Genomic DNA, 15,739 nt, shown 5'->3' with positions numbered 1-15,739 from the left:
GATTATATGATAGCCATTATAGAAATATGCCAGCCAGTCCACCGATTCGATGGCACTGCTATGTGGAAGGCCTCTCTTTCAATCTGAATCAAGACTTCTGCTCCTGAGTTAAGTGGGGGGTGGGGATCCTCAGTCTCCAGCAGGGAAGATATCTTGAGTGGTGTGGAGCTTATAGAGGTGAATCGATTTTTCACCCTTGCAAAAAGTACAAACACCAGGGGACACTCAATGAAATTGATTTTATGTATTTATTAGGATTTATTTACCGCCTTTTTGAAGGAATTCACTCAAGACGGTGTACAGTGAAGAATAAATCAAGCATGAGCTATAGACAATTGCAGAAGTAAAAATATTCAAATAATAATACAAAGTATGGCATAGTATACTACTTACAATGTTAACGCAATATGTAATAGAACATTTTAATTGACGATGAAGGGCAAAGATGGAATGTATAGTTAGGTAAGAGAGTGAGAAGAGTTAGAAAGTAAGGTGACTAATTTAAAGAAAGGTACACATGAGGTCAGAGAGATGGTAAAATATTCAGCTAGGGTAGGAGCGGATAAATGTGTCCTGCTGCAGTGTGTGCAGCCCGTGTCACTCCTTGCGTATGTGTGTATGATACAGACGTTCAAATATTTGAAAGGTATTATTCCGCAAACGAACCTTTTCCGGGGATATGAAGGCCGTAGAACGAGAGGACATGAAATGAGATTGAAGGGGGGCAGACTCAGGAAAAATGTCAGGAAGTATTTTTTCACGGAGAGAGTGGTGGATACTTGGAATGCCCTCCCGCGGGAGGTGGTAGAGATGAAAACGGTAATGGAATTCAAACATGCGTGGGATAAACATAAAGGAATCCTGTTCAGAAGAAATGGATCCTCAGGAGCTTAGCCGAGATTGGATAACAGAGCCGGTAGTGGGAGGCGGGGCTGGTGATTGGGAGGCGGGGATAGTGCTGGGCAGACTTGTACGGTCTATGCCCTGAGAAAAACAGGTACAAATCATGGTAAGGTATACACAAAAAAGTGACACATTTCTTGGGCAGACTGGATGGACCGTGCAGGTCTTTTTCTGCCGTCATCTACTATGTTACTATGTTACTATGTGTATGGGACTAAGAAGTTAAGTTACTTCTTCCATTAAAAGCCTGGTTGAAGAGCCAAGCTTTCACCTGCTTCCTGAAGTAGAGATAGTCTCGTGTTAAGCGCAGCCTTTCAGGCAGTGCATTCCGCTCGCTTGCGGGTATCAAATCCTGTAATGTCTTTTGGAGAGGGTGTGGTTAGTGGAAGTCCTTGGGAGGACCTTAGTGTCCTTGGAGGTGTGTAGAGGCTCGTCCTGTTGTTCAAGTACTCGGGGCCATTTCCTTTAAGGGCCTTGAAGATCAGACAGAGTTTTAAATTTAGCACTATATTGTACTGGTAGCCAGTGAAGTTTTTGCAAAAATGGTGTGATGTGGTCACGTCGCTTGCAACCTTCTATTAGTCTTGCTGCAGCATTCTGAATCAATTGCCCGGCACCAACATCAGTCTCACCAGACTATAAGATCATCTCTGGAAACCTTTAAAAAATATATATATTCTTCATAATGCCTCCTAGAGGATTTTATTACATCAGTTCTCACCTCCTCCCAATATTCAAAAGCATTTAACCTGTTAGGATCTGCACCTGGCCAGATAAATGCCTCATAATTGGCTATCCTGTGATATTCAGCAGGGGATAGCCGGATATCTCCCGCTGAATACCACTGGATAGCGGCTAGTGGATAGCTGGTAATATAAGGCAATAGAACTGGCTATCTGCTGATTTTCAGCCCCACTTTAGCGGTTATATTTGGCCTGGTGAATACATTGGATATATTTGACCAGTTTGAACATAACTGGCTAAGTAGTCAGAGAATGTAGTAAAAGTGGTTACCTTAGCGGGGTTTTAAAAAGGTTTGGATGGCTTCCTAAAGGAAAATTCCTCAGGCTAAACATAAAGGAATCCTGTTCAGAAGGAATGGATCCTAAGGAGCTTAGCCGAGATCGGGTGGCAGAGCCGGTGGCGGGAGGCGGGGATAGTGCTGGGCAGACTTATACGGTCTGTGCCAGAGCTGGTGGTGGGAGGCGGGGCTGGTGGTTGGAAGGCGAGGATAGTGCTGGGCAGACTTATACGGTCTGTGCCCTGAAGAGGACAGGTACAAATCAAAGTAGGGTATACACAAAAAGTAGCACATATGAGTTTATCTTGTTGGGCAGACTGGATGGACGTGCAGGTTTTTGATTTGCTTACTTTATTTATTTTTTGTCTATTAGATTGTAAGCTCTTTGAGCAGGGACTGTCTTTCTTCTATGTTTGTGCAGCGCTGCGTATGCCTTGTAGCGCTATAGAAATGCTAAATAGTAGTAGTAGTAGTAGGTCTTTTTCTGCCGTCATTTACTATGTTACTATTATTAAAATGGACTTGGGGAAAATCCACTGCTTATTTCTAGACTAGGCAGTATAAAATGTACTGTACTTTTTGGGGATCTTGCCAGGTACTTGTGACCTGGATTGACCACTGTTGGAAACAGGATGCTAGGCTTGATGGACCCTTGGTTTGTCCCAGTATGGCAACACTTATGTACTTAAATATCAGCTTAGCTGGTTATGTTCAAACTGGCCAAAAATTAAAGAGAGATTCAATGCCGATCAACGGAAATGGCCTGGCACTGAATATTTGGGTTTGCCTCTGAGTGCTGGAGTTTGCCGGGCTGACTCCCATAGTTTTTAAACCATCAGTATTTAAAAAGTATTATGAGGCACAGTTTTGGGAACACCTGCCGACAAAGTGACACCTGCAGAATCTCACAGCTAATCCATGATATTCCACTCTTTGGTCATTCATTTCAGAACGAAAGTGCCATATATTACTGATTAACCTTAGCTTGACAAAGTGTAGAGTCTCAATTTAAGATCATAGCTAACACGTGGTTAATGATTCTTACATTCCACTCAAAACCACCGACGGCCAGGCCTCCTGCTGCTCCAGACCCTGCCATCCCAATGAACAGGCCACTGCCGACATTGCTGGACATCAGCGATGCTCCGATCTGTAATACATAACACGAGAAGCACAATGTGAATCTCCCCCCCGGATGGCCAACAGTGGGTTCTAGGAATAACGATAGAGCAGACTTATTAACTGAAAAGAAATTGTAGTAAACGTGTTATTGCTTCTGAAACATACTTGGTGATTGACGGTGTTGGTAAGTGGATAGTGTAGTTAGAGGTGGTGCCAGCTAAACCTCACTGTACTGTTAATATTGTAATTAGTTTCAAGCACAAATATGAGGAAGTAGTCAAGGAATCGATAAGTCTGTTAATCGCCTGTCAGGGGGTTAACTAGGTATTTTCAGTAGCACTTACTACTACTACTTATCATTTCTATAGTGCTACTAGACGTACGCAGAGCTGTACACTTGAACATGAAGAGACAGTCCCTGCTCGACAGAGCTTACAATCTAATTAGGACAGACAAACAGGACAAATAAGAGATAAGGGAATTACTAATGTAGGAATGATACAATACAGGTACTGAACAAGTGACTTCACCAGAGAGTGCCGCTGAAAATGCTCGTTTAGCACCTAAGCCAAAACAAATATTTTAGGGGCATTCCATCTCCTAAACCCGGCCAAATCGGTATAATGGAAAGCCGATTTTGGCCCCCTGTAGCTACGCCCCTGATGTGTACATCTAGTAGCACTATAGAAATGATTAGTAGACGTAGATATCAAGTGAATGCTTTTTTATTTGTAATTTTACAAAAGACATTATGGAGGTAATTCTATAACTTGCCATCTTAAATTATTATTATTACTAGGAAAAAATGCCCGTTTCTGAGCGGAATGAAACGGGCGCTAGCAAGGGGCCCCCTCCCTCCGTCCCTCGAAGCTATTTCGTTTCGGCCCTCGAGTGTCAATAGCTCCGCCCTCGACGTCATGACGTTTTGACGCGAGGGCGGTGCAGACACTCCAGGGCACACCGGATATCTCGGGCGCCTCAACTTCCGTGGAGGCTTCAGAACGTTGGGATTGCCTTTTATATATATAGATTATTTGTAGCATTTGTATCCCACATTTTCCCACCAATTTGCAGGCTTAATGTGGCTTACATTTGCCGTAATGGCGGTTGCCATTTCCGGGTACCAGAATTACAGATGTTATTGTGTTAAGGTGATTACATACATGGTAACATACATGGAACATAGCATATATCAAACAGATCATGATATAGATATATATGTACCAAGTGAATACATACATGTTAAAGAAGAATAAATTATGGTATTGCAAGAAGGTTCCTGAGAATAAATTGGGATTTAACATACATTAGGTCATTGATTATAGAGAGTTCTTATTCAGCATAAGGTTGAAGTGGTAATGCTTGATCTTAAGTATCAAAGCGGTTAATCAATCATGTGGTAAAAGTTCGGTAATATATAGATCGTGTATTGTGTTATTATTTAGATTTTAAGATGGATGTTTATGGTATGCCTTTTTGAAAAAGATCTGTTTTCAGTAGTCTTCAGAAGATGGTTAGGTCCTGCGTTGTTTTTATGGCCTTCAGTAGTGCGTTCCATAGCTGCGTGCAGATGTATGAGAAACTGGTCGCGTATGTGGATTTATATTTTAGCCCTTTACAGTTAGGATAATGGAGATTAAGGAATGAGCGTGATCTTTTTGCATTCCTAATAGGCAGGTCTATAAGGTCTGACATATAGGTCGGGGCTTTCCCGTGAACGATTTTGTGGACCAGAGTGCACACTTTGAACGCAATTCGTTCTTTTAGTGGGAGCCAGTGCAATTTTTCTCTTAGGACTTTGGCGCTTTCGTATTTCGCAATTCGTTCTTTTAGTGGGAGCCAGTGCAATTTTTCTCTTAGGACTTTGGCGCTTTCGTATTTCGCAATTCGTTCTTTTAGTGGGAGCCAGTGCAATTTTTCTCTTAGGGGTTTGGCGCTTTCGTATTTCGCTTTCCCAAATATGAGTCTGGCTGCTGTGTTCTGAGCGGTCTGAAGCTTCTTAATGATTTGTTCTTTGCATCCGGCATAGATGGCATTGCAGTAGTCTAGATGACTTAGCACCATTGATTGTACTAGGCTGCGGAATACTTCCCTTGGGAAGAAAGGCCTGATTCTTTTAAGTTTCCACATTGCATAGAACATTTTCTTTGCTGTATTTTTCGCATGGTCTTCGAGTGTGAGATTCCGGTCAATTGTGACTCCCAGAATTTTCAGGCTGTCTGAGACTGGAAGGGTGTAGTCTGGGGTGTTTATGGTATTGGGTTTGTTTGTTTTGTATTGTGAGGACAGGATGAGACATTGTGTTTTTTCTGCGGTTAGCTTTAGTTGGAATGCGTCCGCCCATGAGTTCATTATTTGGAGGCTGTGTGTGATTTCATTTGTGATTTCGGTTATGTCTTGCTTGAACGGGATGTATATCGTGACATCGTCTGCATAGATGTATGGGTTGAGTCCTTGGTTGGATAGCGATTTGGCTAAAGGTGTCATCATTAGGTTAAAAAGGGTTGGTGAGAGTGGTGAACCTTGTGGTACTCCGCATTCAGGTTTCCATGGAGTTGACATTTTTGAGTTTGAAATCACTTGATAAGATCTTGCTGTTAGGAAGCCTTTAAACCATCTTAGTACGTTTCCTCTGATCCTGAAATAGTCTAGGATGTTTGAGAGTATTTGGTGGTTGACCATGTCGAACGCGCTGGACATATCAAATTGTAAGAGTAGCACATTGTTTCCAGTTGCAATTAGTTGTTTAAATTTGGTTACGAGAGCACTACAGTGAGGCACAATGAGCACCAATTCAATCATGGCACTTCGGGTCCCTTAAGATGTTGCAGAATACTATCGTAGATCTGTTTAGAAACGCACGTTGGTGTAAATGAGAGCTTACTACACATTGGGGGCATCACTTGGAGCCACCCACCCAGGCTCCACCCACGGGTCCACCTCTCTCACAATTACGTGCCATACTTTATAGAATACAGCCTGGCCAATATTCAGCGCTATTTAAGCAGCTAAGAACAGCTCCTGACTGGTTAAATAACACTAAGCCAGCTAAGTGGTAATATTCAGTGCCAGGGCCGCTGAGAGGGGGGGAAGGGGGGGCAAAATTCCCCGGGCCCAGGCCTCCAAGGGGGGCCTGGCGCCGGGGTCAGGCTGCCGGCGCTGCAGTTCCTGGTCTCACCCGCCTGCCTCCTCGGCTCCGGGCCCCCTGCATTCGAAGCGGCAGTCACAGATTGCCTCCTTTTGGGCCTTCCCTCCCTGTGTCCCGCCCTTGCGGAAACCGGAAGTTACATCAGATGAGGGCGAGACACAGGAAGGGAAGGCCAGAAGAGAGGCGATCTGCAACTGCTGCTTTGAATGCAGGGGGCCCGGAGCCATGGAGGCAGGCAGGTGAGACCGTGGAATGCAGTGGCGGGGGGAGCGAAGGGGGGGGGGGGGGGTGGCAGCGGCAGGGGGAGTGACGGGGGGCGGAGGCGGGGCGACCTTGTCCCGGGCCTGGCCTTGTCTTTTGGCGGCCTGTTCAGCGTGAGATAGCCAGTTATCTTGGCTGAATATTCCCACTTATCGCATAGGAGGGGATTCTATATAGGGTGCCTAAGGGGCCCTTTTACTAAGCTGCGCAGGCACATATGGGCAGCCTACATGCATCAATTTTGAATTACTGCCTGGCTACCGCATGGCCTGGGCAGTAATTTCATTTTCTACGTGCGTCCACCACGCAACCCAGAAAAGTTCTGCCACGTGGCGCTAACCGGGCGGTAATCGGAATTGTACATGCACTGACGATTACCGCCTGGTTAACGCATGAGACTTTACTGCTAGGTCAATGGGTTGCGTTAAGGTCTCAGGCCCAGAATGGACGTGCACCAATTTTTATTTTGCTGCACGTCTATTTTCGGCTAAAAAAAAGGGCCTTTTTTGCAGATGCGCTGAAAAATAGATCTGCGTGTGCCCAATACATGCGTCTACACCAGCGCAGGCCATTTTTCAGCGGCACCTTAGTAAAAGGACCCTAAGTATCCTATATAATAAAACGCACCTGCAACATTCTGAAGCTGACTGCATGGCTGAGGCATTCCTGCTGTCTGTATCCATCTCCTGAATTGACGACACGTACTTCCAGGTTTGTCACAAGCAGAAGTGACCAACCACACGAGGTTTCAAAGCTTCAGAATGTTGGAGGTGCATTCTATTAAATAGGATTGGTCAGTTCCTTGAAGCACAGCCAGAGCTCAGCGACCTGCACAGTAACGCTCAGACACCAGAGGGGGGGGGGGGGGGGGGCTGCTGACACCAGAGAGAGGGAGGGAGGGGGGGCCTGACACCAGAGAGGGGGGGGGGAGGTATCTCTGTCACACACACTCTCTCTCTCACATACTCTCTCTCACAGTCAATGTCTTTCTCTCTCTCACTCTCACACACTCTGTGTCTCACACTGTATCACATTCACTATCTATGTGTCACACAGTCACTTACACACTCTCTTGGTCTCATACACTCAGTCTCACAGAGAATCTGTGTCTCACACACACTCTCTCTCTCGCACACACTGTATCTGTGTGAAACACACTCTCTCTCTCACACTGTGTCTCACATATGCACTTGCGCACACTCTCATTCTCACACTCACACTCTCTCTCACTGACACACTTGCACCCAGACTCACTCTCTCTCTCTCTCACACACACACACACACTCGCATATTCACTCTCTCTCACACAGTCACTCTCACATACACTCTCTCAAACATACACACTCCGAGGAAAACCTTGCTAGTGCCTGTTTCATTTGTGTCAGAAACGGGCCTTTTTTACTAGTATTATATAATCTGTGCCTAGATTTTGGTGCTGATTAAAGAATACACTTAATTCATATTTCAGCGCCTAAATCTTGTGAAGAGTACGAGGACATGAGGTTTACAAGGGGTGTGCGCCGTAAATTCCGGTCCCCAAGGATCCAGCATGCTAGGGAAAGCAGCTGGCCACCTTCCCCAGATGCAATAGGGAAAGCCAAAGACTACAATTCCCAGCAGCCCCTGAGAGATAAACAAAGTAGAGCCAGGGACTACAATTCCCAGCAGCCCCTGTGGGAGACACAGGGTAGAGCAGGTAAGAGTGGCTCACACTACCGGTCCCAGAAGGCTAAGAGGTGGGAGGAGGCTCTGAGCAGGTTCAATCAGGGGAATGAAGAGCAGCTGGGAGGGAGGAGTGTAGAAGAAGCCAAGGATTGGCAATCAGGAGGGTGTGGATAGAGAGAGAGAGAGAGAGAAGAGGAGAGGAGAGGAAAGGAGAGCCTGGAAGAGGAGCCCATGGATATCTCTGCTTTGGCTAAAGCTAAACGTAGAGAATTAAAAGGGCAGATTGCAGTCTGGTTCTCTGGCTTAATGCAGGGTGGGAAAAGGTGGCTGCATCTTAGGAGGGATGGAGGAATGAATGTTCCAACCTGGGTCCCCTGGCCTGTTGGTAGGTGGGTAGGGGAAGAGAAGGTTGAAGTGTGTCAGCCGGTCCCCTTCCACTCCTGGGCCATAGCCGACGCTGCTTAGCCAGGTTGTTCCAACTACGACTCCTGCTCCGTCTGCCCCGGGCAACTCTCTGTTCTGATGTCCACCTCCGTATCCTCCTTTCATTCAGTCATACCTCAAGGTGGTTTTTATGAATAGTATTTTCTCAAGGGATGACCAAAGACTTCAGTCATATCTTAAAAGAATTCCTCTTTTATTTTCACACAACACAGTTCATCTTTCTTGCAATACGTGATTCTATTTCCTCCTTCAACATTAACCCTTGTTAATATTCACAGGGTTACACAAGGACTCCTTCTTTGAATTGCAGCATAAAGGTCACATTTCAATCATCAACCCTTGTTAATATCCACCGGGTTACCCCAAGGATTCCTTCCTTGACTTGCAACATAAAGCTCACAGCAATTCAATGTTATCTTCCTTTTCTCCACCCAGCCGGCAGTTTCACTCTCTCTTCTGCCTCAGTCCCTGGGTTACTTTCTGCCACAGCCTCTTCCCCAACTGTCTCAATTCATCTCTTCCAATACCACTCAGTTTAGGGAAGACAGCAGCCAGCAAACCTCTCGCCTTGGCTCCTCTAGACTGAGCCCAAGCAGACACCTCCATTCCTTCCTCCTCCCTCTCCCCTGACTCTTCCACTTTATCCCATTCCATCACCTCCTCCCCCAGCTGTTCATCATTACCCTGATTGGAACTCATCTCCCAATCCTGCTCCTCCTCCCCCACTGCTTGCTCGTACTGTTTTGGGTCAGATGCATTATGGGGGTCGGTAGTTCCTAGCCTTATCCCTTCCTTCCCCTACTCTTTTACTCACCAGGGGGCGAGCTTTCTGCTCATATGGGTCATGTGCTTGCCTCCTCCGCTCTTTCTTGGGTCGCTGTCGCTTTCCTTGTGACCGTCCTCTCAGTAAACCCCCACAAGTGGAAGAGGGGATCTTAGGGGTTGTGCTTTGGAAAAAGTGAACTGTTTGAATTGGGGGGGGGGGGGGGGGGGGGGGTTGCAACATTCTCCCTCATCAGGAAACTGAAGAAACCAGAGAGAAGGGGAAGATGGGAGAGCCCCACTACTCCCCTTCCCTTTCGAGGGGGGGGGGGGGAAGGGGAAGGGAGGGATTGTTCAGAGGGAGTTTAAGGCTGAGGGGTGGTGGAATCTGGGAAACACTGAGGGACAATGCTCGCCTGGGGGGGGGGGGGGGGGGGGGGGGGGGAACAGGTAAGCTAAGAGGGATAACTCTCCAGACTGTAAACGCTAAGGGGCTGAGAGAGGTTACCCTGGCTGTGGATTACAATATAGCTCGTCCCGTGGGCTGGTGGATTACAAAGGACCTTGTGAAATTCCAAGGCACTGAACTCTGAGGGTAAAAGAAAACCTTCTGGACTGTGAAAGAGCAGAGATTGAGCAGGGAGGGGCACAGGCTATGGTGACCTTATCACGCTGCCCCATGGCTGTGAGATTTACAATCTACACACATCCATTTACACCAATGAAAACTTGCTGTAAATCCCTGCACGTAGATTTAGGCGCACTAGGCCAAATTCCATAACTAGGCACCTAAATTTTAGAACGCCCACAAAATGCCCATTTCCCCACCCATAACCATGTCCCTTTTGTGCCTGTGTGTGTTAGAAGTTCAGCGCACATCATTACAGAATACGCTTAGTGAGTTCTGCGCCTAAATTCTAATCAGTGCCAATTAATGCTGGTTATTGCTTGTTAAGTGCTGTTATCAGCGCTCATTAGCTTGTTAAGGGGCCCTTTTACTAAGCCGCTTAGGCACCTACATGCACCCAACGTATGTAAATTTAGAGTTACTGCCTGGCTACCGTGAGGCCCGGGCGGTAATTTCATTTTTTACGTGTGTCTGCTACACGTGCCAGGTAATACATTTTTATTTTCCTGCGTGCGGCGGAAACCGGGCAGTAATTGTCATTCTACATGTGTAGACGATTACTGCACGGTTACCCTATGAGACCTCACCGCTATGTCAACGGCTGGCGGTAAGATCTCAGACCCAAAACGGACGCGCACCAATTTTTTATTTTGCCGCACGTCCATTTTCAGCAAAAATAAAGAAAGGCCTTTTTTACAGGCGCGCAGAGAAATGGATCTGCGCACGCTCAAAACACACGTCTACACTAGCATAGTCATTTTTCGGTGCACCTTAGTAAAAGGACCCCTAAGCTTGTTAAGTTACGTGCATTGTTATAGAATCCACACCAATTTTGGCACAGATCTCTAGGAGAACTATATAGAATCCGGGGATTACTACTACTACTACTATTTAGCATTTCTATAGCGCTACAAGGCGTACGCAGCGCTGCACAAACATAGAAGAAAGACAGTCCCTGCTCAAAGAGCTATGTAATAAAAGTAAGCCAAGTACAGGACAATCAAGCCATTGTGACATCACTGATGAGGTTGGCTCTTATTGGTGGCCTGAGGCATTATGACATCACAATATTAGCTCTGGTTACAAGAGACTACTACTACTACTATTTATCACTTCTATAGCACTACAAGGCATACGCAGCGCTGTACACCATACATGAAAAGACAGTCCCTGCTCAAAGAGCTTACAATCTATTAGACAAAAAATAAAGTAAGCAAATCAAATCAATTAATGTGAACGGGAAGGAAGAGAGGAGGGTAGGTGGAGGCGAGTGGTTACAAGTGGTTACGAGTCAAAAGCAATGTTAAAGAGGTGGGCTTTCAGTCTAGATTTAAAGGTGGCCAAGGATGGGGCAAGACGTAGGGGCTCAGGAAGTTTATTCCAGGCGTAGGGTGCAGCAAGACAGAAGGCGCGAAGTCTGGAGTTGGCAGTAGAATCCGGGCATAGTAGCTAACCGGTTATATGGCGCAATATAGCCATATAACTGCAAATATTCAGAGCTTGGCCGGCTAAGTTTGGTTGCCAAATCAGACCACCCAAATAGCAAGCCTACCTTTGGCCGCTAAAACTCTTAACCGGCCATCGCTGTATATTGACTTGGCCCGTTAACTTTAAGTTGACCAAAGAAACCATGGAGAATCAATGCCGGTCACCGGTAACGACCCGGCATTGAATATGCAGGGCTTAGAGCCTACTGCGGCACTTAGCCGGCCTGCCTCCTGCAGGCTGAATATCGGCCAGAGCGTATATACCAACTAAGGCAGTACTTACGTGTGAAAGGCAACACGCAACTGCCTGCAGCCATTTGTAGAATTACGTTCTAATTACAGTTTTTGACGAGGTTTAAGAGCGCAGCGTGCCTGTCCTTTATTGCTCTATATGGACTGAATGCTCAGTGCCTGACGTTTACCTTCTGAGCGCAGATTTAAGCATAGACATCGTAGAAGAAACTTGCTTGCACGGTCCTTTGATCTACTCTGTGAAGTAACTTATTTACTGAGCAATTACTTCAGAAGGTACCTACACGGTTCATTAAATCCAGCACCAGATGAAGGCAAGGTCCATTGCTCGGCACCTTGCATCAATTTTAACCACAGTCCAGTTTTCCTCAGCACTATCTTCTGTCCTTTGGTAGTTTACTGGCAGGGCCGTGCCTAGGGTCTCTGGCGCCCCCCCCCCCCCCGAAACCGATCGCTACACTACCCGCCCTCTTCTCCCCAGATCCTTTTCTTTTTGTTTAAATTTACCTCTGTCCGGCGGCAGCGTAGCGTTAGTGAGAAGGAGGCGGCGCTCCCCCGCCCCGACGTGTCAGTCTTCCCTTCGCTCAGTTCCCGCCTTAAGAAGGCGGAGCTGAGCGAAGGGAAGACTGACACGTCGGGGTGGGGGAGCGCCGCCTCCTTCTCACTAACGCTACGCTGCCGCCGGACAGAGGTAAATTTAAACAAAAAAAAAAAAGGAAAAGGATCTGGGGAGAAGAGGGCGAGGTAAGCATGGTGCGGAGGGGCGCCATCCTGCCATGCTTACCTCGCTTACCGTGTTGGCACGGCCCTGTTTACTGGCTACTTGCACTTTTTCACAATCAGTTCACTTCATTGACACATTCTCAGTCTCCTTCCACTAAAGAACTTTAATCACAATTCAGCCTTTCCAGGCACTGCCTTCTGTCGTTGTGTAGTATGCTGGGCTAATCTCCTCCACAGGTTCCTCCCAAACTGCACCAGCTTTGCTTCCCCAATCTTAAACGATTCAGGTAGTACTGCAGCCAGGAAACCTTTCGCCTTGCCATCTAGAGTCTGTGCTAGAGCCGAAACCTCCATGCTCTCCTCCTCCATCTCCTCCACCGACCCCATTTTTATCACATTCCACAGCCTCCTCCCCACCTTAGTTCTCCCAGCTGCTCCCCATCTCCCTGATCAGAAACCACCTCCCAGTCATGCCCCTCCCCCTCTATCTCCTGAGAGTCCTGCCTAGGGTCAGGTGGATTCTGGAGATGGTAGTTCTTACCCCTAGTTAGCATTCTGGTCAGTCTTTTGGCCACTAGGGGGCGAATTCCAGGTTTATAAGGAACTAGTAAAAAAGCCCCGTTTCTGATGCAAATGAAACGGGGGCTAGCAATGTTTTCTTCTGTGTGCATGTGGGAGTGTGTGTGTCCCTGCCCTCTGGCCTCTCTCCCCTCCCCCCTCTGAGTCCTTCACTGTTACAGAGCCAGCGATTTGATTTCGTGCTCTGCTGTTTTCCTTCACTGACTGTGTTACAGAGAGGGCGGGGCAGACACTCATAGGGAAACCGGATATCTCGCCCCCTTCACACTTCTGGCTGGAGGCTTCATAGAACGTTGTGTTGCTTTTTATATAGAGAGATCTGTGAACGAAATTTGCTCTTCCTGAAGAGCACACTTTCCATCTGCCTCTGCCTTCGCCCTCCTTGAAGTAGACTCCTCTCAAACCCCTTGCACCAGGTACGTGTGATATTTTGCACTTAAAGGTCCTTTTACTAAACCGCGGTCAAAAGTGGCTTACGGTAGTGCGAGCGCCTCTTTTTGGGCACACGCTGGGCCATTTTTTTCCACATCTAGGAAAAAGGGCCCTTTTTAAGGCGCTGGAAAATGGGCGTACACTAAAACTGAAACCAGTGCACATCTTTTCGGTCTGAGGCCTTACTGTCACCCGTTGACATAGAGGTAAGGTCTCATGCGCTACGCCGCACAGTAAGCATGCAGAGTGCGCCAACTGCTGTTTACCGCCGGATAATCGGCCCGCGGTAGAAAATAGAAAATGATTTTCTACCGTGGGATTTGGCACACGCTGAATTTGGAATTATTGCCCGGCTGATGTGCTAGCCGGTGCTTTAGTGCCAATTTGCCGTGCGCTCTACACGCGTAGGCCCTTCCGCACTTTTATAAAACGGCCCCCTCATCCACCTAAGTTAAACCAGACAAAGATAGGACTGAGTTTTATGTGGTTAACTTAGGCAGTGAAGTGCTTAACAGCATAAATGTCAACTTCACTCCCCCCCCCCCCAAAATCGCCAACAAAATTACCGACTTCATGTTTGGAAATTAAGGGGCCCTTTCACTAAGGCACGAGAGGGCTAAGGCGTGGGTAGCGCCTGCCTAATCGGCACGACTGCCAGGCTAGCACGTGCGCCCAGCGGTAATTCTGAGTTTGGAGCTTGCCAAATCCCACCATAGAAAATCATTTTCTACTTTCTACCACACGGTATGTTCCCGGCGGTAATCAGCAGGTTGGCACGCACTGCATGGTTACCGTGCGGGTAGCGCGTGAGCCCTTACCGCTAAATCAGTGGGTGTAAATAGGTGCAAGCTAGGTTTGATTTCAGTGCGTGCCCACTTCCAGTCCCGTTTTAAAAAAGCCCTTTTCCCCAGCTGCAGTAAAAAAAAAATGGCCCAGCGGGCGCCCAAAACAGGTGCCCACACTACCGCAGGCCATTTTTTACCGTGGCTTAGTAAAACGACCCCTAAATAGAAACATAGAAACATGACGGCAGATAAAGGTCATATGACCCATCAAGTCTGCTCATCCTCTGTAACCCCTAATTCTTCCTGTTCCTAAGCGATCTCACATGCTTATCCCACAGTCCTCGACTCCACCACCTCCACCGGGAGGCCATTCCATGCCTCCACCACCCTTTCTGTGAAATAATACTTCCTTAGGTTACTCCTAAGCCTTTTCCCTCTTATGCCCCCTCATTGCAGAGCTCTCCTTCATTTGAAAAAGGCTCTCTTTCTGTACATAAATGCCCTTGAGATATTTAAATGTTTCTATCATGTCTCCTCTCTCTCTCCTCTCTTCCAGCGTATACATGTTGAGATTCATAAGCCTGTCCCTATAATTTTTGCATTCAAGACCGCTTACTAATTTCGTAGCCGCCCTCTGGACCAGCTCCATCCTGTTTATATGTTTCCGTAGGTGCGGTCTCCAGAACTGCTCTGAATGCTGCTGAATGTGACCAGGGGATCCTTCTGTCCAGCTAAATCACTTTGAATATTGACCCCTTGGTGTTTTTACATATTTCTAGGCATTTTTATACGAAGTACGTTATGTTATATGAGACTTATTACACGCCAGCTCTCTCAGATTCAAGGCGAGAGTACAATATCAAAAGAGGCTGATATACACATCAGGAATTGCAAAGTATAACAGGAATAAAATTGTTTTAAAAAGCATAACATGATATTCTACGCAAACAAATATATTTACGAAAAGAGTAATAGCAACTCATTTGAGCGCAATTCCACCGGGAGTTCATTCCATAATTGAGCAGCTAAGAATAGAAAAGAATTGGGAAAATAAAGCCTTAAATCTCACATTCTTGAACGTAAGAAAGGCCAAAAGTCATTGACGGCACCCTTCTAGAGGGTTGCATTAAAATTGAGCATTCTCACCAATTGAGATGAACCTTCTGCACAAGCACCCATTAAGGTCTTAAAAGCTAACCATAACACTTTAAAATGAATCCGAGTCAGTATCGGTGGCCAATATATCTCCTTCAATAAAGGAAGTCACATGATCTATTCGAGATTTAGTGGAAAAAAAAAAATAACCTTGCAGCTGAATATTGAATTAATTGAATTTTAGAAAGCAACTGAGAGGTTATGCCCAAATACAAAAGAAATGTTGATAATCTCATAGAGTCAGAATGGAAAGGTGAAACAATAATTCTGAAATGATCTCACAAAACATAAGAAGGTAACAGAGACAATTGTTTCAATTTAAAAGCAAGTAACTTTTGTAAAGTTACATTGTAATAGGAGACCTTTTATGCA

At 46.4% G+C, this 15,739-nt stretch overlaps 1 protein-coding gene across 2 annotated transcripts in view; it reads right to left on the bottom strand.

The window, feature by feature from the left end:
• Nucleotides 1-15,739, bottom strand: part of SLC5A9 (solute carrier family 5 member 9) — a 100,966-nt gene that overhangs the window by 45,083 nt on the left and 40,144 nt on the right. For both annotated transcript variants that reach the window (XM_030206705.1, XM_030206704.1), the window contains exon 4: nucleotides 2,970-3,074. In XM_030206705.1, the coding sequence (XP_030062565.1) occupies nucleotides 2,970-3,074 (105 nt within the window). The remainder of the gene's footprint in view (nucleotides 1-2,969; nucleotides 3,075-15,739) is intronic.

This window comes from Microcaecilia unicolor, chromosome 6 (genome assembly GCF_901765095.1).
Source record: "Microcaecilia unicolor chromosome 6, aMicUni1.1, whole genome shotgun sequence".
NCBI classification, from domain to species: domain Eukaryota; kingdom Metazoa; phylum Chordata; class Amphibia; order Gymnophiona; family Siphonopidae; genus Microcaecilia; species Microcaecilia unicolor.
The sequence above is the reverse complement of the archived record's forward strand: the minus strand, read 5'-3'. Positions and strand labels throughout refer to the sequence as shown.